This window comes from Trichomycterus rosablanca, chromosome 26 (genome assembly GCF_030014385.1).
Source record: "Trichomycterus rosablanca isolate fTriRos1 chromosome 26, fTriRos1.hap1, whole genome shotgun sequence".
Taxonomy (NCBI): domain Eukaryota; kingdom Metazoa; phylum Chordata; class Actinopteri; order Siluriformes; family Trichomycteridae; genus Trichomycterus; species Trichomycterus rosablanca.
Genome location: NC_086013.1, coordinates 11,522,402 through 11,550,336, shown reverse-complemented (window position 1 = coordinate 11,550,336; position 27,935 = coordinate 11,522,402). Strand labels below are relative to the sequence as shown.

General features: G+C 40.2%; 1 protein-coding gene across 1 annotated transcript in view; it reads right to left on the bottom strand.

Moving 5' to 3' along the window:
* Positions 1–27,935, bottom strand: part of LOC134303729 (peripheral-type benzodiazepine receptor-associated protein 1-like) — an 80,189-nt gene that overhangs the window by 31,260 nt on the left and 20,994 nt on the right. The window contains exons 3-9 of the mRNA XM_062989200.1: positions 14,247–14,354; positions 12,989–13,117; positions 11,508–11,684; positions 9,225–9,383; positions 2,347–2,490; positions 1,329–1,412; positions 461–550 (exon numbers count right to left, since the gene is read on the bottom strand). Coding sequence (XP_062845270.1) covers positions 461–550; positions 1,329–1,412; positions 2,347–2,490; positions 9,225–9,383; positions 11,508–11,684; positions 12,989–13,117; positions 14,247–14,354 — 891 coding nt within the window. The remainder of the gene's footprint in view (positions 1–460; positions 551–1,328; positions 1,413–2,346; positions 2,491–9,224; positions 9,384–11,507; positions 11,685–12,988; positions 13,118–14,246; positions 14,355–27,935) is intronic.

Below are 27,935 nucleotides of genomic sequence, written 5' to 3'. Positions count from 1 at the left end.
TTCCTTTTCGATAACTGATTTTTTAGCAGACACTGTTATCCAAAGCGACTTACAGTACTGTGATGGCATATTGTCTAGGCAATTGAAGGTTAAGGGTCTTGCTCAGGGGCCCAACAGTGTCAACTTGGCAGGGTTGAGGCTTGAACCAGCGACCTTTCGATTACTAGTCCGGTACCTTAACCGCTAGACATTACATTTACATTTTTGGAATTCAGCAGACGCTTCTGATTGAAGCATTGAATGCAATTTGAGCAATTGAGGGTTGAGAGCCTTGTTCAGGGGCCCAACAGGGTGAACTTGGAGCTACCACTGCCCTTGCTGTGACTGAAACAAATGAATTCAAAAATTAAAAGGGGTGTCCCAATACTTTTGGACATATAGTGAGTCACTTAAAAACAGTACGACAGGATATTTAACATCAAATAATCAACTTCATATATTCATACGCCCATTCACCCACCTGCTCTAGCAGCTGAGCCTTCCTCCTGAGGAGCTCGGCCTCCTCTGCCAAGCGTTCATTTTTGCTGCGCTCATCCTCAAGCTGGCTCTCCTGCAGGCACACACATATTCATTCATTTATTAATTTACTTATTTACTCATTAATCTTTAGTAACTGTTCTGGTCATATCCAATCACCCGATTGCTTTACGCTTCCTCTCTATTGATGCTGATCTCCACTGCTGATTGAGAAGAGCAAGACTGACACACGCCCACTCCGACACGTGTGTAGTAGCCGACTACATTTTTTCACCTGCATGAGGCGAGTTCATATGCAGATCAGCTTTGTGTACAGAGAGCCACACCCTGATCAACAAATTAATACTTGACTCTGTGCAGGCGTAGTTGCATCAGTTATGAGGTACCAGCTCCGGCTCTCACCCTGTATGAACAGCCAATCGTTGTTTGTGTAGCCACCCAGCCTGCCGGATGGCATTCCCTTATTAATTTACACCCAGAGACAAATTTGATCAGCCTATCCACCTTCTGCATGATTCTGGGAGGAAAAATCTAAGCCATAATCTCCCAGTCTCAGCCTAACCACACCCACCCAGCAAGTTTCTGATGTGAAAAGGCCTGTATGCAAAATCTTGGACACGCCAGGTAAAAAAACACCCTTTTCCATGTTCTTTTTAGGAAACACATTGAGAGATGGCAGTTTTCTGAACACATTTCCATTACTGCTTTAATTTTTTCTCCAATAACACATTTATTGGGGAAAAAAATCATCTGTAAATAAGATTATCTCCACAGCGGCATCACACAAGGTTTTTTTTATATCACTGGACACCTCATTAGGTTCTGCGATACAAAGCTGAGAAGAGACTTACCAAGTCCAGACATTTCTTCTGCCTTTTCCTTACTTCATGCCCAATGTCTTCACATTCTTTTCTCTTCTTGCTCAACTCACCTTCCTATACAATATACAAACATACTGAATCAGAACCCAAAGCCAAGCAATGCAGATAAGACCATTTCCACCTCTCCTCTGGTTTGTAAAAATACCTAAAACTGTGTGAACCTAAACTAATGTAGTTCCTTTAGCTTGTTCATTCATTCATCACTTGCACATAAAGTATCAGTATGTACACAGTCAGTACTGGAACTGGCACCTTCCATACTCAATTCATCATTCGAAAGAAACTCCCATAGGACCCGCACTGACCAGATGATGTTCGGGTGGTGGACCATTCTCAGCACTGTGATGATACTACCAGGGTAATGACATGATGGTGTGTGTTGTTCTGGTATGAGTGTAGCAGGTGCAGCAGTGTCGTTGGGATTTTTATATACTATTTAAACACACTGGCCTCGTATTGGGAACACAAACCATGTTAGCACTGGTTGTAGGTGGACAGTTAGAGACACAATGTTCATCTTTTGCTGTTATATTTATTAGACACTTTCTTTGAGCTCTGCATTCAAAAGGCACTGATGGGGTTAGACCAATTCTAACTGGTTTGGTCCCACCCTGCTCACGTTTAAGGAACAATTTCTTCCAAGATTTTATCCTGTACCAGCATTGGTGCATGCCAATCTTTCTAATTTTCATACTGACCCTTGACATGGGAGGAATTACAAAGCTTATGGCATTTTAATTATCCTAACTGCAGCACCATACTGACCCACGATAACTGTCAGGCTTAACTAACGGACTGATCAGCTAACTGCACGCAGTGCTCAAATTAGCACACAGCATATCACTGAGGGACCAATATGAGTGATTAATCTGTCAAATGACCGGATGCCATTAGCCTGTGTGGGTCATCGTTTCAGGTTGGGACTAATATAAAATAAGCAGGATGTGATTTGGAACTGTTGCATTGTTTTTAAAAATAATCTGCATACCAGAAACTCTAAACGGTCCTCTTGCTGGTGAGCAGAGCCGAGGTCCTGCTCAGGAATTACTTGTGTTCTAGGCTCCTTCTCCTCTCCACAGGTCGTCTCCCCTTTGACGGCATCTACCACAGCATGCGGGGTATCACATATAATCTGTAAAGTCCAAAAGCAGATTTAGAAAAAGAAGAGTTTGTCACCATTGGTTGGAAGCATTGTACACAGTAAGAAGCATCATAACATGGGACTGTTTCTCTGTTATAATTGTTCTCGGTCATGCCTAAGTACCATTTATAGTTATCTGATGTACGTACAATGGAAGCTCACTACTAGACATAGATGGGATTTAACAGGATTGGTCCAAAATGCAGCCAAAGTACAGCCACATAATTAACTATATTAAACTTGCACTTCATGACCCAGTCTTAAAAGAATCTCTACGTTGTCATATACAAGGCTGGAATTTGTGACAGGGCTGCCATAAAACTTGGTGTAAAGAGCACAAACAAGCAACAAATGACAAAAAATGGTCTGATAATTAACTATTACCATTTTTCATTCAATTTCCAACCAACCCTTTATTCAAAAGTTCAACCAGCAGAGCCGATTGGTTGCATTGTGGTCAAATTTTACACACTAAACCTGGACTATTGAGCCATCAAAAAATTACGGCCTTATGAGGTTCCTTAAATTTCAAGTAATTTTGATGGAAGCCAAATGTTGCCTTAAAACCACCATGTCTACTTCTAACTGTTAGGTATAGAACTCATCATTTATAATGATACGGTCACCACCTGGTGAAAATTCAATTCAACATTCAATATGTTTCCAAAATTCAATTCAATTCAACAGATTAGCATAAACATGTAGTATATGACCAAAAATACACTATATAGACAAAGTATTGGGGCACGCTTCTTAATCACTGAATTCAGGTGTATAAAATCTAGCACCTAGCCATCAGTCTGCCAAAATGCTTAGTCACTGGAAAGTGCGCTTGTCAGTGCACTCTCAGTGCTGGTCCCAAGCCCAGATAAAAATAAGAAGGGTCGTTTTAGAAAGGATATTGGGTGTAAAAATTGGGGATGTCCCGATCACGTTTTTTTGTTCCCGATACCGATCCCGATTATTAATTTTGATCCCGATCCGATACCGAGTCTCAAACCGATACTTGTATTTTCTAGATATTGTCTAGATAAGAACTGGATAATACTGTTCACACAGTGCACACTTCAAGTACAGTTATTCAAATTAATCCAGTGTATATGTTTAACAACTTAATAGCTCTGCAGTGCTGAAGGGAAAAATGCTGCATCCAAGCTATTGGCTTAATGTTTTGTATTTTTACAAAATCAATCAAAATGATTGAGATAATTACAGTTTTACTTTAAACTTTACATTCGAAGAAAAAAAATCTGTTTAATGCAGTGATGCACTGAAAATGAACAGAAATCTGTGTAGCAGCTTAACTTGAATATAAGAAAAAAAGTTACTTAAAAGCATTACAGTAAAACCTGAATACCAAAATAAAATGGAAAGGCTCTTTTGTTATGAAGGAAAGCCAGTTTTTAAAGTGCTTGTATTGTGACAATGGTTTGATGGACGTTTCTATGCGAAGTGAGTGTGTTTTGACCCTTTGGGGCTTCCATAGTGCATGAAATAGCGTGCTTGACTCTAGCTGTCTGCTATTCGGTACCGTAACAGAAGAAGTTAATAAAGTGTTCTGCTCCCGACAATATGTGAATATACCGTGTATTTATTTCTTTATTAAACGAGTGCATCACTAAGTTGTTTTGTAAACCGGAGTGATCCTTGACTCACACACCATATAAACAGTAAAATTCTACAGTAATGAACGCAGCTCTGCTACTACCGCCTCGTGAAACGCTCACAGTGCAGACATTACACCGCTGTTGGACTTGTTTCACTTTCCAATTCAAACTATTTCCACACAGCGAACATGCTGATGTAAAACAAAAGATCGGATTATGATCGGCATTAGTAAAGCCGATTCCGATCAGTTAAAAAATGCCTTGATCGGCCCCGATCCCGATCTTTGAGATCGGATCGGGACATCCCTAGTAAAAATTGGACCCAATTAGGTATATGGTCCGAAATTATCCACTGATTCCAACACAAACCATTCTGAATGCTTAATTAGCATGGTGGGGAAAAATACAAGAGTCTTTTATAGACCCTAGGATTATGAGTCCACGACCCATTGTAGCTGCCATTGATCTCATTTGCTCTTCACCTGGAAAGTAAAGAGTTAAGCCTCAGCCGCTAATATTAGCAGCCACACTCACTTGTGTGCTGTCAAAAATCAGCCCATGAGCATATATTATCATAATTAACACAATTAGCGCTTAATCTAGTCTCATCAGTATGAGCAGTAAAATTTCTCTTACTAAAAAATGTGAAAATGTCACAAAACGGGTGAGAAAAAACACTAAGTATGTATTGAAATATCTCAAACAAGTCAAGACTATCTGTATGATCATCAGCACAATGCATACAATCAGACTTCAGTTCAAGTTCACATCATACATTAGAATGAAAAAAATAATAAATCTGAGTGACTTTTCACAATAACTGTGGTTGGTAACACTTTATTTTAAGAAACACAAATTTGGGGCTTATTAAGGTCTTGTTCTTTGCTCAATAAAGCATGAATTAAACATTTATAAATGACCTGCTCAGTATGCATTAAGCCTTATTCTTTATGATCATTATTAGTGCATAACTGGGAGTCTGTCTCACATTAAATAAAGCTTAATGCATAGTGATTAAGTCATTTATAAATGTCTAATTTATGCTTTACTGAGCACAGAAAAAGACCTTAATAAGCCCCTTATTTGCATTCCTTAAAATAAATGGTTACTGTGTGGTTGTTGTTGACTGATCTAGCTGATCTGCAATTTTAACACACAACAGTCTCTAGAGTTTACAAAGAATGATACAAAACCCGAAAAGCATCCAGTAAACACAAACGTTGTCACGTCAACCAGGACCAATAATACTCCTGGCCACCAGAGGGAAACATCCCCACAATTGTTACTCTACTTTGTATTAAAGTATCTAGACCGTAGGTCAAGTAAGACCTAGGGTTTTATTGTGATTAAGTTAGCTATCCTGTTTATGACCTCGTTTTTGGACTCCCCTTTTGGTACGGAGACTCTGATTGTTGATGTTCGCGGTTTGACCCTGGAATGTTCCTTGTTTACGATTTCTGGACTGTGTTTTTTGTGCTGTTGCTGTTCAGTAAACTTCTGCACATGGAACCACACCTTCCCGACTCATCAGCCTTGTTACAAACACCTTGTTGGAGTGACGGACAGTGAATGATGGCCAGATATGTCCATGCTGACAGAAAACCAGCCAGGAACAGATCTGAAGCTACAGTGGGCACAGGTTCACCCAAACTAGACAGTTAGGAAAAAATGTGTTCTGATCCAATAATACTTAATTCCCTCTCCCATCTATCAAATGTCAAGTCAAGTCAGGTCAAGTCAAATTTATTTGTATAGCTCTTTTTACAATAGACATTGTCTCAATACAACTTTACAGAATCCATAACCAACAGACCAAAAACCCCAGTTGAGCAAGCCAAGGGTGACAGTGGCAAGAAAAAACTCCCTTCAAATTACAGGAAGAAACCTTAAGAGGAACCTGACTCAGCAGGGACCCATGCTTCTTGGGTGGCCTGGAGATTAATGGTAGGCATGAGAATTTGGCACAAATGGCATGAATTCATGGACCCAACTGGCCCATGGTGTGGACAACTGTTTACTTGGCTCTTATTAGACCACCAAGCATACACAGCACAATACACCACCTTATATGAGCTCTATTTGGGTGGACAGAGTTACACGGGGCCCAGGCTAACTCAACAACTTTGCATTAGCCACAAATAGCTAAATGCTAACACCAATGCATATTCATGATTTGTTCTGATTCATAATCTGTACATTCTGAGGCTTGAACTGCTTTACCACTTTGATGGAGTGCTAGGCTAACTGTGTAGCGATGTTTAAAGCTGTGCTATCAGGTGTATGGTACAGTGCTAAGACCGGTAGAGCAGCAGCAGGCCTCGTTTGCTATAAGCACTTTGCGGTAATCCCTACGGACTACCGAAACGGGTAACTGGATCACCTCTTTTAGAAGCACCCTGATGGATCGGCCTAGGTGTTGTGTTCCTTTTGAAATACTTGTTTATTCATATTAAGTATGATAGTTCTGTTCAGGTTAGGACTTGGTGTAGGTTAGTGTAGCAACTCTCCAGATCTGAGTTAGCTCAAAATCTCTGAGCATTGCACAATGGATACTCTATTTCTATATTTATATTTAAGCTACTCTTTTACGCTGACTTGCTTGCTTGTGAACTCATTCTGTAAATAAATGCATGCACACATTAATCCAAGTCCAGTATCAGCTGAGCTAAAGTCAAATTTTTGAAGCTAAAAGCTACATGACCTTACAGAAATCCACTTAGAGAGAACGACGTGCACTATGATGCAAAAACACACAATCCGTTCATCCACAAAGCAAATGCATGTAATATTATTCATGCACGTTTGCAAAACTAGCTTGCACGTAACACATACTGACAGTATGCTAGTACACACTACACAATCCGTACATACTAGAGAATGCACGCACGTACCAGAGTTGCCGCAAGCTGCCAAAGTCAAGAAAAAAGAAGATCTGGAGCTGGTCAATTCTTTGGTTCGGTCAGGGTCGGGTCTCATTAACCATCCGAAACCCTGTCACCACTACCACGGCGACAGCCAGGGGATTACTGGACCATACCATTGCATTGTCAGAGGGGATTAAAGAACATGCACAGGCATGAGTGTGTGAGCGCAGATCTACTTCACAGATGACCAGATTACCCGTGCTGTCATTTGCATTCAGGCTTTAATAAGAGACCGTACACCAGGGGTCCTCAAGCACTTGTGGACATGCACTTTGGGTGCTGGCTGCATCTTACCTAGTTATTAAAGTAATATTAAGTTCAGGTGCTGAGATGATACAGGTTATATGGGACAAATCAGCAATATGCTTCCAAATTTTGGGCAACAAAGATATGGTTTGACAAGTTCCCCAACTGTGCTTAACACCTTCATTGCTTCCTTCTTGAAGTAAACCTGGCTTTAGGAAATACAGTAAAAGTTTTCCCTTTGCTCAGGGGTCCAGGTTTTGTGCTCTTTAAACCAAGTTATGCAAACATGACATGGTGTTTTGTTATGAATGGCTATACGGGTGCTCAGTGATGTCATGTTATACTTGTTTGCAAATCCATCAGTACAAGTGAATAAAAGAGTCTTACCTAGTGCGCTTTAAGGCATAAATGGCACGGATGAAAAACTACTTTAACTACTTTAAGGCCAAAAGTATTTGGACACGACCGATCCCCGCCCACTGCATGACAATGGACCCGGGGTCAGGTCCATATGCAAATCACAATGACCATTAATTACAATGGTACAATGGTACGATCGTTATGCAAATCGGCTGCATATAAGGTTGGGGTATTCACCACCAGCTCAGACTGAAGAAGTCACTTGGATTGAGTGGCGAAACGTATCTCTACAACAAACTTGTGTCCAGATGAACTGATTCAACTTCGTGGATTTGTGTACCTGGATTATTGAGCATGCATCAAGAGATTCTTTAAACAAAGATTTTGTTCATGTCTTTGTAGACCTTGCTTTGTGCACAGGGGCACAGACATCCTGGAACAGGAAGGGGCCTTCCCCAAACTGTCGCTCTCCTATCATTTCCTTTATATAATTGATTTATCGTATCTGTTAGCAATTATTGTAGCTGAAACAACAGTTGCTAACTAGCTTTAGTAGTAGTGCATCAGATTTCTTTTATGTACGTTATGGACACATGGATCTTCTTAGAATTATAAATACAGTATGTATTAACTAACAAATTATATGTCTTCCAATATCTGTCAAAAGATGCAAGTCTCTCTTTTTTATTGCATTTTTTTTTTGCTTTTTTAATTCTCTCAGCTGGCAGCTTGTTCATTACGCTGTGTGGCAGATGATGGCACAGTCCATTATGTAAGAGCAGCAAACAGCATGTGTGCCAGTATAAACACTAAAGCCCTGCAAAACCAGGCAGGAAACATTCTAGGAAAAATCACATTCATGTCGTATACACTACACGTTCAATAGTATATGGACACCTGACTAACCCATTAGCATTTATGAAGAGTTGGCCCCTCTTTGTAGCTCCTACAGCCACCTCTGTTCTAGAAAGACGTTTAACAAAAGTGCTTGTTTAAATTTAAGCTTTTTCTGTGAAAGGACATGCTTTGCAAGCAGTGGTCCAATTCATCCCAAAAATGTTTAAATGGGATTGAGTTAAGTGCTTTGTCCAGGGCATTTCATTTCCTCCAAACCAAACTTGTCATACCACGTCTTTATGGATCTTAGAGGGTCGACGCAGACAAAGTAAGGGAGGTAAAATTTAGATGGTCTGGGCATGTGTAGAGGAGGAATGAGAGTTCTATTGGGAAAAGCCAACAGGGAGGACATTCAGGTGGTCAGAGGGGTGACAGAGAAGGATGTCCAGTACAGGGCAAGGTGGAGCTGACTGATCTTCTTTGACGACCCCTAAAGAGAGCCACTAAAATAAGACGAAGAAGAAAAAGACAACTGCTGTTTGGTTTGGTTATTGGGTGAATTGACTTTACATTCAATCACTTGTCAGCGCCCCCACCCCAGTCTGTCATTTTAACTATGGAGGCTTTCACACAGTGTCTGTTGATCCATTTCCAGGCAGACAAATTAGGGTTGAACAATTATGTAATACATTTCAAGTAAAAGTACTGCAAGGTGCCACACAGGGGCAATGCTGAGTACCAGTACTCTAACCTTTTCCTCTTTCTCATCCTTGTCTTCCTTTGGTCCTTCGAGGGAGTGCTGTTCCTGGGCTGAACTGACCGAGAGCTGCCTCTGCAGACGCAACACCTCTTTCTGAGACTCCCTAAGGAGCCGCTCGAACTCCAACGGTGCCGCCGGGACAGGACTACCCTGCATAGAAAAAAAGATGCGAAAGCCATGAACACACCTTCTACATATGCTGTTTTAACTCATTTGTGAACCCTTTGGAAGTCTCTGTATTTGAATTTGTAATCATTAAATTAAATTATTAAATGTGATCTAATCTTTAACAAACATAATACTAATAATAACTGTACTTGTTGCTGTCCATATTAATAATATCTCCAAAAGTAAACTATTTTAAATATTTAGATTAGAGATATGGGTGGTAGAGGTATTTTGTCCAAAAATCATAAAAGACCTTTATTTTAGAGCAGCAGTTCTCAACCTTTGTTTCTCTTAGACCCCACCTGTGTTCACAAAAATTTCTGGGACCCCCTTGACATGAGTCTCAGCAAGGATGTCAAAAGATAGTGTCCTTGCACATAGGAAAGTTGATGAATCCATGATAAAGGATGTTCAGGGCACTTGTAGCCTAGCGGTTAAGGTACTTGACAAGTAAGCAGAAGGTTGCTGGTTCTAACCCCACCACTGCCAGGCTGTCACTGTTGGGCCTCAATTGCTTAGATTATATACTGTAAGGCGCTTTGGATAAAAGCGTCTGCTAAATGCTGAAAATGTAAATATTGGTATTTTCTGATTTTCGTTGAGGTAATGGGTTTTCTGGTGAACTGGTGGTAGGAGCTTCGTCACCTTGGTCACCTACTTCAGCGGAATCTGCATCAACAACTGAATCGGAATCTTTCATAATCACCATCCCTTGACCTTTGCGGCGGGCAAATGTGTGTCCATTTCAAAGACCCAGCGTAGGCTATAGGTAGTTTAAAATAGATCTATATGACATCAAAAGAAATCTTCTCTACAAAAATAGCCTGATGATTTTCCTATCTCATCACGTGTCAATTAAATGCAAAGGGACCTCCATTTAAGCTCATTGAGGCCCCCTAGTTGAGAACCACTGCTTTAGAACCACTGCTCTGGTGGTGTACATGTACTGTATGTGAGGTGTATGTGTACACCTCAAGAAAAAATTAGGAGGAGAGGGGGGTGGCAGGAGCAGCAAGAGAGAGTAAAGTTCCAGTTGGCAACAAATGAATAAGGGATGAGGGAATGGGTTTCATTTTTCAAGCATTATATCAGACCTCTGAATCATTTGACCTAATAAGGATTCATTTAGGTTGACTCAAACCTCTGTATGATGTTTCTATTATTATTTAATCTGAATCAGATCTTTCTAATTTTTCGTGCCTAAAAAAAATTATGCATCATGCAGCCCACACAGAGTGACCTTTAAACACGTTCCTGCCAAATGAACAAGAACAGGTTTGCACCGATTCAGGATTAAAAGCACCACAAAACATGTAGTGTGTGGGTGTTGGAACCCACTCGATTGAAGTGTACGTTCCACCTTGTTTTTAGTACACTTGTGAACATCAGCCCTAGAATTTAGCTTTCATTGCAGCATTTAGCGGACACTTTTATCCAAAGCAACTTACAATTATGACTGAATACAATCTGAGAGATTGAGGATTACGTGCCTTGCTCAGGGGTCCAACAATGTGAACATACAAAGGTTGCCAGCTTGAACCGGCAACCTTTTGATTACTAGTCCAGTATCTTAACCACTACCACTGCCCTGATCAATAATGTTGATCAGAACAACAGAAGGTTCTTACATGTCCATCAAACTATGTGGAAGGTAGCACTATTAGTTCCTGAACTGATTCCGTTCAGGCTTCTTAGAACCTTGGTGCTTTTTGAAGAACCAGCCCACGTTTCCACAAGTTTTTGGGAGCCAAGGATGCATCATCAACAGTGGGCATTGCACAATGGAAGTAAATAGTACTAACATGAAGGCGGAGCTTGTAGGTTATGCTGTTGTTACAGATGTTTGTTCAACTATTGATCGAGTATTGGTGATAAAAGACGTAGAAGGCGACGCCATGTTTATATGTAGTAACAAATATGCCCACCAGGGGACAAACACATAGTCAAAAAATGCCAGGCACACAATAAAGAGTAATTGATGTTACTTTAAAGATCTATTAGTTATTTTTATCTAATCAAAAATCATGTTAAAGATTTCTAAACACACCCAGAACCCAATGTCTAAAGCAGTATATCATGCACGAATGAGTTCTGTGTGTAGCTTACCTTGGCCTGTCCTATTTTGGCCTCTAGCTGTCGGCACTCATTCTGCAGGGCGGCGATCTCTTTATCTTTGGAGAGAAGCGTGTCTGCATGCTGTGCCAGGTCCCGTGCCCGCTGCCTCGCAAATGCTCTCTTATATTGTTCTACAGCACCTGGTTTGATAGGGATAGGGGCATTCACCTGCACATACACACAAAAAAGGAGTCAAGTAAGGTACGTAAGCATTATGATTATTTTATTGGCATACCTTAATTTTGCACTATAGGATCAAAAGTATGTAGACACCTGACTATAAGCTTGTTGGATTTCCATTTGCAACACCATGAACATTAATGTCTCTACATTTTGGGAAAAGTTTTCCACAAGATATTACAGTGATGTTGAAGCAATCGATGTTCCAATCCATCCTAAAGATGCTCAAGGAGGTTGAGGTCAGATGTCTGTCCAAGTGATTGGCGTTTTCCTTCAAAAAATGGGCAAACTGTGTCTTTATGGACCAATCACGCTGGAAATTGGCAGGGCATTCTTAGTTTGTTGACACAAATTTAGAAGACAATAATTTGTTTTCCATAATTGATTTTATACATGGTTTAGCTATGGGTGTGGCTGAAATGAACTGAATGAACTCTAGAAACTGAGTGTCTGTATACTTTTGGCCATATAGTATAGTATTTGGTCATTTAGTATTTTTGTATTTATCTCAAATATTTTATACACCTCTGGAAAAACTGCTGTACTTCTGAAACTGGGCATCAAGAGTCCTGGTTTAGCACTGAGGACTTTAGCTCCAAGTGCTGAACCAGCGGATGTGCTGTACAAGTTACACAATGACATTGGGTGGGGGTGTTAAATTATTTATAAGTTTTATGTTAGAAGAATACGATTGCAAACTAGACCATACCATTTAATTCAGCCTGTAGTTATAGTTTAGCTAACAAACAACCTCAACAAACTGTTGCTTTTCCAAGTATTAATTATAAGCATCAGTTGCCCCCCAACCCCCCTGTAATTTGATCCACGTTGTAGACCAAATGAAATGGTTTGTGTAACCCCTGACTGTCTGTTGTTCGAGGTGTGTGAGGTAACACTGTGCAAAAAAATTAAACAAAATCTCTAAAAATAGATCTTCCAGACAAAACAAAAACTGGCTAATGACAAAACAAAAAACAAGCCCCTCACAAATCAAAAACATTATGGATTTCAATCAGGGATGGATATTTGTGAAGGTACAAATCCGGTGCACTACTGGGTTTTGGATGTAAAGTAATGTTGTTCATGGCTAACAAACGACAGTGTTGGGAGCAACTTTATTAGTTAGTTAGCTAAACTAAAGTGCATTGGTTTAGCATTGGTATCTCATTTCTGAGCCTTCAAGGCAAACCAATGCTAAACCAATGCACTTTGGATAAAACAATAAACTTGAGGTCAGTATGGTTCATTTATTTTAGACAGAAGAGCAATTACATAGTGCGCAGTGCTCGTACCACTTTAAGATTGGCCTCCTGTAGCTTGCGTGCCCTCTCCTCTAAGCGCTTAGCGATGACGGCCAGTTCAGCATTTTTCTTCCTCAGCCTCTTCACCTTCTCCTCCGTCTCAGGGCAACTGCTCTTTCGCTAAAAGTAAAAGACAATGAAAGACAAAAAGAAATACATTGTTATAGAAAAAAGACAGGAAAAAATAAAGCTGCTTTCTATTCCAAGGGTCTGTCTGAAAACAATGCGCTCCTGAAAAGAAGGATGTCTAAATTCTTAGATTCCTTAAAATGCTGCCTACTGAGACGCCTTATTCTGAGCGAATAATGAAGGAGCTCTATGTGCTTTTTTTTTTTTTTTACAAAAGTCTAATATTGCAGAGCAGTGTTTTAAATGTAAGTCATTCTTAATTAGTGTCGTTTATTTGCAGTTTTGGATTTGGCAGTGACAAGTGAGTCTGTCTGAAAACCTAGAGAGCTGCCTTGCTGCCTACTGCTTACCCAGGCAGCTGCCTAAATAGAGATATAACAGGACATCGAACTCATAAGACAGATTATTTAGACTCATTACTGAGAGTACTACTACTTCCGTCACCACAGCTTTCACTTAATAAGCTAACACAGTTAGCCTCAGGCCATTCAAACCAATGGCCCGAGGTGACACAACCCGCTAGCATACAAGCTAACATCTCCCTCTGTGTACCGAAAACGGTCACTGACAGGAATTTGCAAATAAATGACACTTGTACATCTTGTACACTTGTACATCTTTATACGAATTATAAATCAAAGAGAATTTATTTACATTTTAAAAGAGCTCCGTTCGTTGCTCTGAATTCATCTGCAATATTTGTAATTTTTTGGTGAGAAAGGTTGTGCCGCACCGCTAAGGAAGCATTGGATGCTCCCTTGTTATTCAGTCACATTATCACTTAGAATTAAGGCACCTTAGTAGGCAACATTTAAGGTTTCTAAGAATTTAGACAGGCTTCTACTTGGGAGCATGTAGGATGATCAGAAGATTTTCAGACAGACGCTCTGTAACAGTTTTACAGTAGTGACTATTTAACAGGTTAGAACTTTGTGTAAGCCACTGGACTTCCTCCACACGAAACTTTTGTTTGTTAGTATATAGAGCTTATATGTTGCCAATCATGTCAGTGTAGGCAGGACTAAGATGCAACCTTAAAAGCTCTAGATTTCTGCAGTGGTGGGCCAGCGCGGTCATCCGAGTGCCCACACAAACTACTTCAGAGTGAGCAGGCTCTTACCAGAAGGATGTTCTCTTCTCTGAGAGTAGCCACGGTCTTCTCCAGCTCTTCCAGCCCTCTTAACAGCTCGGAGTTCTGCTGTACCAGGTACTCGTGATCTGCTCCACTCTGCACAAGACAAAAAAGAATAAAACTTATATAGTCATGCCTTGTAACTCTATGTCCATTAAACTCAAAAGGGCACATTCCAATGAGAAGCGGTAATACCTTGAAACTTAACGTCTTTAAAACTCGACACCACTCTCAGAACCAACTGACGTCAAGTGTCAAGAAACCACTGTGCAATAATTTCCCCACAAAATTATACTAACAGCAGCAATACTCAATATGACATTGAGCTTGTTGGAACCAATTCCAGAATCATGAGTATTAATACGGAGTTACCTCCTCACACCAACCCACAGGCTTTTATGACTCTAACCGCCCCCACTCTTCTGAAAAGGCTTTAAACATTTGTAACATGTTTGTGGACGTTTGTGCCTATTCGGACGAGAACGCGGCTCACTGACGTTCCAATTTATCCCAAAGGTGTTGAATGGTCAGGGTTTTGTGTGGGCCACTGCATTTCACGCCAAATGTGTTTTTATGGACCTGATTTTGTGTATAGGGTGCAGTCATGTTAGAACAGTAAGAGCAGTACCTAAATTCTCTTAGTAAGCTAAGAGTGTGGCCAACACAGGGGGATTTACATAGTGTTTTGTTGTTTAGTGGGATTTATTTAACTTCTTGTCTAAGGTTGTTGTATTTCTTTGTAAATCTCTTAAAATGAGTTAGATAAACAGACAGTTTTCCTCTGCTGCCATCCAACAATCCACGTCCCTTGCTGCCTGTCTCATCCTTTGAATGAAAACCTCAATTTACCCATCAGTCCTCAAACAGCTCAATCAGCCGAGTGAAAACGGAACAGAGTGTTTTATAGCCACATCACGCCACCGACTCTGCAGATTGTGAGGTAAAGGAATTGTGTGGGATTAAAATGTAAAATGTATGGGGTGGAAGACATCTCCTCCCCTCTGCAAAGAAACAAAAAAATCATGTTGACTTGTTGGATTAATCTGAAATTGGCAGATTTTACCACAGAATGAATCATTTGTCAAATTAGATATCGGTACGCTGGAATGCATCCAGGATGACTGCACTGAACTCAGGGTCGAATGGATACATGTCAGATGTAGAACAATTAACTAGATGCCTTAGACTGTACAAAGACATTTCAGAAGAGCCTGTGTGTTCTTTTTCAATTCACATGAAACCCAACAACGTACAAAGAAAGAAAACAACCTTTCACCCAGTGAATTACACCCTTCGCAACCCCGAATAGGATGGATGGATGTCCAGCCAGCATTAATCAAAAACTGGAGAGTAACAGCAACAGACCTGTAGGAATCTCTCGTTCGCTAAGCTCCAATATAAGAAAACACTGAACAAAATGATGAGTCATGCTACAATGTTTCTAAAGAGAAAATAAGTGGTTTCTGTGGTTGGCCAAGACCACTTGTATGGTGAAAAACAATTCTGGAACTGCAATTACTAGATATAAACAAACAAATTATTTCCGAAGCTTGTTTGATATACTCACATTACTATAAAACTGCCCTCCACCTCAAATTCAACTGTCAATCTCCACCCATGCTTCTTGGCCATGACCAATCAAACCAACAACCTTGTTGTGCCTGGTCCAGAGGTCATTACAACAAGCAGCATTCTGCCTCTTCAGGTCTGATCATCAGCTTGAGACCAAACCTACACCTGCCACCTGGTAAACATTGTACCCAGAGTTCCAGACTTGGCAGTCGTCAGACTCAGGTAGGCAGCATCAGCAGACGAATTACAACTGCTGTGCAATCACTGTCACAATCCATCCATCATTGTTTCAATTTCATAATTGTTAGTGGGGCTGTGATGAAATCTAAGTGCAGTTTGGGTTTTTAATGCCATGGTTACACCAAGGTTATATCGATGGCCCGATAAGTTTTTTTGGTCCGAATATACTTGGTTAAAGAATTTTGGCTAAAATTACTACAGAGAACGTTATCAACAATCCTTTGTGAGGCCAGGCTCGCATTCAATGATCTAATTCAATCTAAACATGTTTAAAGGTTAGGGCCCTGTTCAAGTCACTGTATATACTATATATACATATACTAGCTGCTAACTGCTGAGTATTAACAATGATAGGAAGAGTGTAAATGTACAAATTTGGCTGGTTTTAGGGAAACTTCGTATGAAGTCACTATATTTCTAAAGCATAATGGAGTGCTGTGAATTACTTTGCACTTGCTTTTTATTATTTGCATTTATTTGACATGATTGCATTGGTACCTTGGCCAACTATGTGTCATCAATCATTCTTCAGATGCGATAATAAAATATTATTGATTTTGGACCCAAGAGAGTAAAATCCCATTGCATTTAAATAAAATAAGAGACCAATCACAGTCCGTCAATTCAGACAAAATACACTTCTAATTATAATCTGTTGGATTGCGTCTTCCTAAGATCCATAATTGGCGAATTATGATGATTAAGACTTCTGTAAATGTCTGGTGATAAATGATATTTAAAAGAAAATGATTTGTGCACAAGGCTAAAGAACCCACTTAATGTTTTTTTGAGCCAATGAGAAATCACAGGGCCGTCTGGATGGAAATGGCATGCATTTAAATAGTCCATTACAAACCAATTTAATATGATTCATACAAAGACCCAAGACATCAACCACGTTTCCAGTGCTAGCAAAAGTGGACTAAATCGGCTTATGACAAAGCAAAATTGCAAAGCATTTTTATTTATTAAAAAAAGAGAGAGCTATGATTAGATTTCACGATAAAAAAGGCAATTCTAGAGCGGTTTGTGCTACACATATACAGTGTATCACAAAAGTGAGTACACCCCTCACATTTCTGCAAATATTTCATTATATCTTTTCATGGGACAACACTATAGACATGAAACTTGGATATAACTTAGAGTAGTCAGTGTACAACTTGTATAGCAGTGTAGATTTACTGTCTTCTGAAAATAACTCAACACACAGCCATTAATATCTAAATCGCTGGCAACATAATTGAGTACACCCCACAGTGAACATGTCCAAATTGTGCCCAAATGTGTCGTTGTCCCTCCCTGGTGTCATGTGTCAAGGTCCCAGGTGTAAATGGGGAGCAGGGCTGTTAAATTTGGTGTTTTGGGTACAATTCTCTCATACTGGCCACTGGATATTCAACATGGCACCTCATGGCAAAGAACTCTCTGAGGATGTGAGAAATAGAATTGTTGCTCTCCACAAAGATGGCCTGGGCTATAAGAAGATTGCTAACACCCTGAAACTGAGCTACAGCATGGTGGCCAAGGTCATACAGCGGTTTTCCAGGACAGGTTCCACTCGGAACAGGCTTCGCCAGGGTCGACCAAAGAAGTTGAGTCCACGTGTTTGGCGTCATATCCAGAGGTTGGCTTTAAAAAATAGACACATGAGTGCTGCCAGCATTGCTGCAGAGGTTGAAGACGTGGGAGGTCAGCCTGTCAGTGCTCAGACCATACGCCGCACACTGCATCAACTCGGTCTGCATGGTCGTCATCCCAGAAGGAAGCTGACGCACAAGAAAGCCCGCAAACAGTTTGCTGAAGACAAGCAGTCCAAGAACATGGATTACTGGAATGCCCTGTGGTCTGACGAGACCAAGATAAACTTGTTTGGCTCAGATGGTGTCCAGCATGTGTGGCGGCGCCCTGGTGAGAAGTACCAAGACAACTGTATCTTGCCTACAGTCAAGCATGGTGGTGGTAGCATCATGGTCTTGGGCTGCATGAGTGTTGCTGGCACTGGGGAGCTGCAGTTCATTGAGGGAAACATGAATTCCAACATGTACTGTGACATTCTGAAACAGAGCATGATCCCCTCCCTTCGAAAACTGGGCCTCATGGCAGTTTTCCAACAGGATAACGACCCCAAACACAACCTCCAAGATGACAACTGCCTTGCTGAGGAAGCTGAAGGTAAAGGTGATGGACTAAACCCAATTGAGCACCTGTGGCGCATCCTCAAGTGGAAGGTGGAGGAGTTCAAGGTGTCTAACATCCACCAGCTCCGTGATGTCATCATGGAGAAGTGGAAGAGGATTCCAGTAGCAACCTGTGCAGCTCTGGTGAATTCCATGCCCAGGAGGGTTAAGGCAATGCTGGATAATAATGGTGGTCACACAAAATATTGACACTTTGGGCACAATTTGGACATGTTCACTGTGGGGTGTACTCACTTATGTTGCCAGCTATTTAGACATTAATGGCTGTGTGTTGAGTTATTTTCAGAAGACAGTAAATCTACACTGCTATACAAGTTGTACACTGACTACTCTAAGTTATATCCAAGTTTTATTTCTATAGTGTTGTCCCATGAAAAGATATAATAAAATATTTGCAGAAATGTGAGGGGTGTACTCACTTTTGTGATACACTGTATGTATACACACTCAAACCTCAATCGCAGCCTGGCTTTTATTAATCCCTCTGAACGCCCTTTTACCCACCACAATTGCTTGGAAGGAAAACTCATTTTGTCCTTCGGATCCCCAAGGGGCGATCAGTCACCGGCACAGCTAACACACTGCCTCCAACACAAGCTCACACAAACACACTCCAGAACTATTTCAAGAAGCTAATGAAGAGTAGGATTAGACAGAGCATCCAAAACATGTTACTGTTAACTGTAATGCTCTTATACAGGTCTTGAAGGGTTTGTGGTGGGATGCTGGACCATTTTTTGAAGAGTAATAGAAGAAATAGGTGTAGATCTACTTTACAGTACTACTTTGCACAGTGTGCCCATAAGGGTCCAATTTTAAAATCTGAGGATGAGGATAGTGAATGCAATAAAATGAGTTTGAATTTATCCTAATATTGATCAAACCACTCCTGGAAAATTATTATGGGAATACATATTCTCAAAACACCACAAAATGCAGTCAATAGACATAATAATTAACAAATGGCTGCCCATACCATTACAGACTGCTGTGTGTACTGACCAGTTGGTCGCAGATATTGCGTGTTGAAGCAATCATTTGGCTTTCACCAAAAATCTGCCTGATGTAGGAAATCTGGTGCAAGTTAACATCAGGACCCCAACAGTGGTGGAAATTGAACCAGCAAGCTTCTAATCACTAGTCCAGCACCTTAACCACTGGGCTACCACTGCTTTATTATCAGTCCTCAGAGGTCCAGCTATTGTACACTTTACACTATTTTTTTCCTGGCAGCTTAAGGATTTAGGGGTTGCCACAGCGGATCTGGTCCGCATACCGGCCATGTATAGTCAAACTCTGTCTTTTCAAGGATTTAGAAGAATTCAATTCATACACATTTAGTTTGTTACTAACGCACACGTTGTACTGCAACACTGCACAGAATTAGCAAACCAAGTACTATATTCCTAATAATATTACATAGACTCAGCTAAATGGCTATAAATTTATACCATACAGCACAAATGTTGAATGGGTCTTTTTACACAACAGTTTGCAATCTGCCTGGTCGGTAGCAGTAGTGTTTCAGATTTCTGTGCCAGATGGGTACAACTTACACATTTGATTCACATTCTAATGGCACTTGAATGTACTCATGTGAGAAACTGCACGCAGAGAGGTCTATTCAGTATAGCATCTTTTTTTGCCTATTAAACACAAATGCTAATGTAGTAAAAGGATGTGTTAAAATTACGGATACAAAACAGATTCCGTACCCTCGTACCTTACACATACAGAGACATGTGGGTATTCATTTGGCTGTGAGCAGACCTAATCAATTCTTTTTCAGAAAGGATGCAAACAGAGATAATTGAAGACCAAGCAGTGGCCCTAAACACAGTCATCAATCCAGCAACTGGAGTGGAAACGGTTCCCATGACGATGCCGTACATTACAGAGCATCCTGTAGTGCCAAACCTTGGCAGAGAAAGAGCATCAAGTTAGTTGAAGCACATTTACCGGCATTTCCTTAATGAGGTGCATGTTCGTCTTCGCACACATTACATTCCCAATGAGATCCCACTAATTGCAATTAGAATGGCTCTGTGGGATATATTTTCTTTAAACACATACTATTTATTTAAGACTTCCTGAGACTTAAGCTCAAGAATAAGCTTGGATGGCACGTCGGTCTATGACTCTAGCCCACCACTGCTTAAATTCCAACCTGGGTTTGAATCTCAGCAGTGTTATCAGCTGGCCGGGTGTCTGAAAAGACACAATTGGCTATATATGAAGGGGTGGCCAAAGCCCTGCAATGGATTGGCACCCTGTCCAGAGTACTTCTGCCTTGCTCCCAGTGCTTTCCCATGACCAATATCCCCAAGATAAACTGATAAAAATTAGATAGAAATGGGGGGGCTGTTTAAGGGGTTGTAGGATATCGAATTAGGGAAACAGAAAACAATATGCCATTGCCTAAAGCAGGGTATTTCAAATCCTGAGTTGCAAGCCAAAAAAATGGGTTGCAGATAAACACGAAATGAACTTGTACACTAACGCCCCCTTGTGGAAGCTTTAGGTTATGTCTTGAAAACCAAAATGGGACTACATTGCCACCATTTTTATTAATTAAGTATATTTTGTTTTGTGTTTGGTTTTAATGCATCGTTTGTGTCGCCTGGGTCACGGTAAAAATCATGGACAAAATGTGGATCGCTTGAAAAAAAAGCATGTTACAATTCCAGAGTTATGTAGACCTACTGCTGATCAGTGGCCAAAAAGCAACACACAATCCCAAGATCAACATGTGCAATGCTACCTGGTGGCAGACGCAATGTCAAATAATGCTGGGTAACGAAACACTGTATATATCAAATGGTAGGAATGTGCCTACTGGTAGAGATACTGGCTAAATAATTAGAGTTTAAAGGCACTTAGGTACAGAGCTGAACACAAGCAACCTTTGCCACCTAAATAAGGGTAAAAAACCTTGTGTGTATGCTTGGCTGGCCAGGACTACACCTGCCTAAAGCCAAAAGCAGAGTGGCACATCAATATGTCAACCCTAAACCAACGTAATGGAACAGTGATCACAAGTTACAGCACACCTCACTGACAGGGACATGCATCATTTTACAGCGTATTAGCAAAATGCACTTAAATCACAGCCACAAAATAGTAGCAGATCAAAAGACAGATTTACATACTGGAGCGACCGAGGCTCAGGTTAACAATGACCACCGCTACTACTGTTGGCCAGCATAGTACTTGTGGAAACTATGCTACTATTGGGCCAAGGATGAGGTTATGGATGCAGTGAGGTAGAAAATGCAGGCATTTTATCTTATTAACACATGATCATACTCCATCACTTTCCTACTCTATCGCTACCACTTCACCCCATAAATAATAACGTATAAATGATAAATGGAGTGACCTTTTACATGCACACCATCCTGGATTACAGAGAACTACATTTGAAAAACTTGTATTGTTAGAAACAGCAGGCATCAGCATATTTAGTCCACCTGCACTCGCTACCCCTGAGGATTACCTCCCCTGATGTGGGCATCTGGTGAACGTATAAACTACACAACGCCAGTGTTTGGTTAAAAACATTGCAGCATCAGTTTTTCAGAGTAACGTATGACAGTCCTGAACCATGGCAGTTTAATACATTACCAATCTTTTTAATACTATATTAATAATCATTTCAAATCAATTGCAAATTACACCCATGTATCAAAAACAAAAGATGGTGGCAGAGCTTTACAGAGCTTGTAGTTTAAAACTAAAATTAGCAAGCTGGCAGGAATAATTGCTAGCAAAAATTCCCTCAAGATGCAAAAAGAAAGGAACCTTGAGAGGAACCAGAATTACAATAGTAACACATCTTTCTCTGGATGACACTAGGGAAAAGGATAAAGTTTCAAACATCTGTCTGTGAGTTCATAATCGTTATTTGCTTTTAATGGGCAACTGTATTTTAAAAAGCATTTCATGAGCAGTTGTAGCCTAATGGTTAGGGAACTGGACTAGGAATCCAAAGGTCGCTAGTTTAAGCCCCACCTCTGCCAGGTTGCCACTGATGGGCCCTTGAGCAAGGCCCTTAACCCTCAACTGCTTATACAATATACTGTCACAGTACTGTAAGTTGTTTTGGATAAAAGTGAATGTAAATGTAAACAGATTTTATAAGGTTCCCAATTGTTATTTGCTTTTAATGAGCAGCTGTATTGTAAAAAGCATTCCTATGTTTTATGTTTTCAGCTGTATTTTGGGGGGAGGGGAGAAGGGGGCATCTAATTCTGGATTTTTTTTGTTGCCATGAGACACTAATGAATACCACCCAAGCATCGCAACCCACCTAATTAAAAACAAAACCAAAAAACCAATACAGTATATCTAAAATATATATAAAAAATAAAGACTCTTTACCATGAAACATGACATTTCGATGATTAAACTTACGCAAATGTGGTGATTGTCCTTTAGGCAGCATAATATGTTAGAAGTCTCAATTTTCTCCACCAAACCCCCTTCATTCCAATCATGGAGATGGGGGAATGGTGGGAGGGGTGACTTTTTAATTATTGAGATCAAAGGAAGAGAAATACAATACAATACAATATAATGTGTACATCACATTACCTTAAAGTAGAAAGAAACATAATTACATAATAATTGATGGAACAAAAATCCATATTGGGGAATTAGAGCAGAACTAAGGTTATTAGATAGATAGGTTCGCTCTTAATTCAATCCACCACATTTGTATAATTTTAATAGTTAAGGTAAAGCATCTTTATTTTTATATGTATATATATTTTTAAACCCAGACATACTGTAGTAGTATTCTGTTTTTGGTTTAATGAGGTGGGTTGTGATGCTTGGTTGGTATTCATTAGTGTCTCATGGCAACAACATTACAAGTACTAACAACAAAAAATCCAGAATTAGACGTCCCTTCATCCCTCCCCCCCTTAAAATACAGCTGAAAACATAGAAATAGAAATGCTTTTCAAAATACAGTTGCCAGTTAAAAGCGAATGATGATCATGAACCCTGTACGATCTGTTTGTGACTAAAAATTTGACACAATTACACAATAAACAAGCTATTTTATGTTATTTGATGTTTGTTACACTACACAATTTTCGATCATTAACATGGCATTACATGGCAATACACTTAAGAGAAAGAGTAATCCAGTTAATCAGGCAAACTAAACACAACAAGGTTTAATTTTAACCATTAGTACATATATAAATCTACAGGAGAACTAGAAGATCCTAAAACAAAAGTTGTATTAACATATAATTCTGGAAAGGGTTACACTCTATTTTAAGGCTCTAGGAGGCAGGCTGCAATCTATACTATAAACTAATGTGGAGGCATTGTAAAAATGTAATGATGCTTTGTTAAATCAGGACCTAAGTAACTGGTAATTATTAAAGATCTTCATTCTCAGTTCAAAAAGTCTAAAGGAGCATTTGAGGTAATCTGTCAGTGAACAGACTGACCCTAGACAAAAAGGTGTACCTTACAGTCGGCACTCCAAATCATCCGAAAAGTGTTTAAAAACGATAAGATCAGGACTTTTTGCAATCCACAATAGTTCGTCCACACTTAACTCATCAAACTATGTGTTTATGGAACTTGCTTTGTGGAAAGGGACACAGACATGCTGGAAATGGACAGGGGACACAAGTAAGGGGACACTCAGTTAAAGTGATGGTTACCACCAGTTGCCGAGTGATGACGTCTACAGTGGAAAGTTTATAAAATAAATGCATAAATGATAGTTAGACGACGTTTATTAATACACGCTAGCCATACTGCAACTCAAGTAATAAATAACGTATGCCTTTTACCCAAACAGTGTAAGACTTGCACCAGGTTTAAAGTGCTGATCAAATGCTTTTAATATTATAGCCACATTTCTCTAATTTCACACCTTTCGCTTCCATGCGATTTCATCCAGAGCACTCCACCCCCAGAGACATCAGAGATCGGCAGGGGGGTGAGGAAATTCCATTTTGTCGGCATAAATTAGATTTAGGAGGCACGGGTGCAAAAAAAGGTGGGATGGTTGGCAAGGAACTTGGCCTCGGGCAGTTCAGCATAAAATTTTTAATAAAAGAAAAGAGCGCAGGTTACCGAGATCTTTGCTTCTGTGCATTATTTCTATGAAGACCTTGACTGTATGGAAGAAGGCGCTGCCCCATACATAGATATTATGGCTGTGTAGGTGTCTGGCACAACAATAGCACCAGCTGTGATTCAAACCTGGTTCAACAGTGTGAATAAAGTGTTTCTGTAATGTTTCTGACTAGTGTATTTTAAAAGGATTCAAGTCTACGTCATGCACAGACTGTTGGGTAAAAATGTCTTAACTTTAAAATCATGAAGCTAGAATGGGGGGAAAACCCCTTTTTAATGACAGTTGTTTCCAAACACTTACACAACAGTGTTAAAAGGAATGATGATGTACCACAGTGATAAACATGCCAGTCCAATTGTTTTAGTCCTTTGTACTTGTGTCAATATAACATGGGTCAAAACAAAATGAGCAAATTTATTCATCTATTTATTTACATTTCACCTGCTGTCCCAAATTTTGGAACTGTGCTCGTATATAAATTTTAATATAATGACTAAATACTCAAGAAATTAACATATTAAATTCTCCCTCTGATGTGTGCACAGTCCACCAATCCCTTCTTATTCACCCATACTTATGTGGATTTGCACGTGAGGTCGGCTTCGCGTACATAGAGACCGACTCCGAACTCTGCGCTGCTCCACTTTCTGTACAGGCTTCCTGGGCAACCAAGGTCCTTACACAGAGCTGATAACCCCACCCTTAGTCTGGTCTTTCCCACCCAGCAGACTGGTAGCCAATTATGTCTGATAGAGGGTGCCCAGCCAACCCGGGGAGTTCAGAATCTCAGCGCTTGTGTGAGCTCCCCTTCAATACAACTCTTTAAAGTGCCAACCTCCAAAGAACACTGTAAGGAAAAGATGGTTTTCTTCAGTCTCCTTGACCTGTGTCATTTATATTTGACTTGTTGGGAGATTTCAAAAAGAAAACATTAAATATCTGGACTGTAAGACACAGAGTGTCATACTCTAGTATAATATAAATCAGGCTGAGATACATTTGGTCATGTATAAAAGCTGATTTTGACCACGGGTGCGGTTCCTTGAGATCTTGATGGACTGGGGTTCACTTCAAGTAAGCCTGGGTGCAGACCATACCACGTGTGTAAGCAATTCAGTCCTCGGGGCTTCATTAATTCTGACTGATTTATTGTTATCACCTATTTTAGGTTTCACAACAGAGGGATAAAAGATGCTGTAACAGATACACTATATTGCCAAAGGTATGTGGACACCACTGCTAATTATTATGTTCTGTGGTTCAGGTGTATGAAATTTTTTATATAAAGTTATATTTTTCCAAAATGTTCCTGGCCACAAAGCAGGGTCCATGAAGACATGGTTGGGATAGGTTTGGTGTGGACGAACTCCAGTGGCCTGCACAGAACCCTGACTTAACCTCACTCAACATATTTGGGATAAATAGCAACCATTCTGTTGGCATTAATTCACTTGTATGCTGTACTCGCAGCCTAATGATTAGGGTACTGGAGTGGTAATCAAACTGTTGTTGGTTCAAACACAATTACTGCCAGGTTGCCACTGTTGAGCCCTTGAGCATCTGGATAAAAGTATCTGCTAAATGCTGAAAATGTAAATACCCCTTGGTATGATCTATACTGATAGTAAGACTTCATAAACCAGTTATTATCTCTTGTGCAAATCTCGGCACTGTCCAGTAACAAGGTGGTACACTGGCCTGAGCTTTGTCAGCTGGACTTCATATGTCAACTGCAACTTCATATGCAATTAACTGCACCAAGGCTGATCTGTTTAACTACAGGCTGATTACTGCATTTATTTCCTGTCTTGTTTTCTAATTAGTGGTTTGCTCCCATGAGGGGGTTTCCTGAGTTGCCATGGTCCGCACTTTTGGATTGAACGCTCCGAGAACACTTCTCCTGTCACTAATCAAGATGTAAATCCCACAGAATTACACTACGTGGTAAAAAAAATGAGTTCACGCTTTGTGGCAACAGTTTGGGGAAGGCTCTTTCCTGTTCCACGTAGTGAGCCTTAACTGGAACTGTGGGTTGGGATGCACACTTTATACTGCACAACTCCTAAACATTCCTACATTTTTTGAGCGTTGCTTGCATTAATACTAATACCAGAAGCCACGCTACCCCTGAATCGTCTATTTTGCAGCTTTAAGCAAAGATGTCAAGATGGAAGGCGAGATGAGTTTAAAATATTGATTTTGGCAAAATCTGTCAAGGCATCCACGTTTCCTTTCCACCATTCTGGATTCTAAAAAATTCCACATATGCCATGACCTTATACACTGTGCAATGTATACTGGGGGCCAGTCCCCAAGATCTCATCAACTCTGTGAGACCGAGGTGACCCTTTTCTCGCTAGCACACTCCCCCAGATCATTTTTGAGTCCGCCAAAACACACAGTCTATCGTCGATCACTGTCGGAGACCTGGCCTTAAGCAGCGCGCCAATCATTTTTCACACCCGCCTACAGCACAAATATATTTACATCAGCATATCTTACAACCTGGTTAGATTTGGAGCTAGATTAATGTCAGGAAAGCTTTGACATTGAGCTTGTATTTAGATCCCTTGGCATTTTTTAAAATAAACACAGGTGGTACATAGACATGATTTCCCAACAGGGAACTACAAAGCTGGCTGGATTTCCTAAGTAACAGCAGGTGAGGGAGTGGATGGGGTGTTCTCAAATTTGCTCTGCCTAATGACCAACAATGAACCATTGAATCCCATCACGGTTCTGGTTAAGTCTATTGTGTGTCTGCTATTAAATGGCCTGTTTAAATAATAAACACTAATATATGCAGATTATAAGCAATATGCCAAAATTGGTGAGCCTAACATCTGTCTACAAAATCTGTACCCAATAATCCAGCGCTGGACAGCGCAAGCATTTTGTGTTTGGATTTTGGGGAACCTGTGAAGGAACACATTTAGATGACTACACATGAGTCCTTCAACAAATCTTTATAGGAATTGTTAACTGGAAACAACCAAATAAACACCAAAAAAAATTAGTGCAGACAACGCCTGGGGTGCTGTTCACCCCCACTGTAATGCCACATTCATTTATGAGCACAAACAGACTTGTTAGAACAAAGACCTGAGAACATGGTACCCAAAGGTACCTCAATTCTTAAAAAGCTGGTAAAAGTATGGTAATGCTTCCTTGACTATGTAGTGTTACCTGTGGCTTTGTGGTGTGAAATGCAAAAACTCACTCTGCAGCAGTAACAGCATCTTCTGTTTTACTATATCCTTGGCAGTGTCTCCACTTCTTCTACTTATTCATCACTAAAAAACCTCATTGAGCTGATTCATCCTCACGCTTCCTATATATAAAATAAATGTATCCTTATTAATAAACAAAAGATTAAGTTTTGGGACAAGCTGCTGTACCTGCCTGCGAGCATATCTGTTTAAAACCAGGGACTATGACACACAGCACGGCTCTGTGACACAGAATGCCCCATTTTAAAGACAATAAATTTTGGACTTAACCTTCTCTTAACCAGCTGCCATTTTCATTCTAAGTGGCTGTCGTAATTAGAAGGTCTGA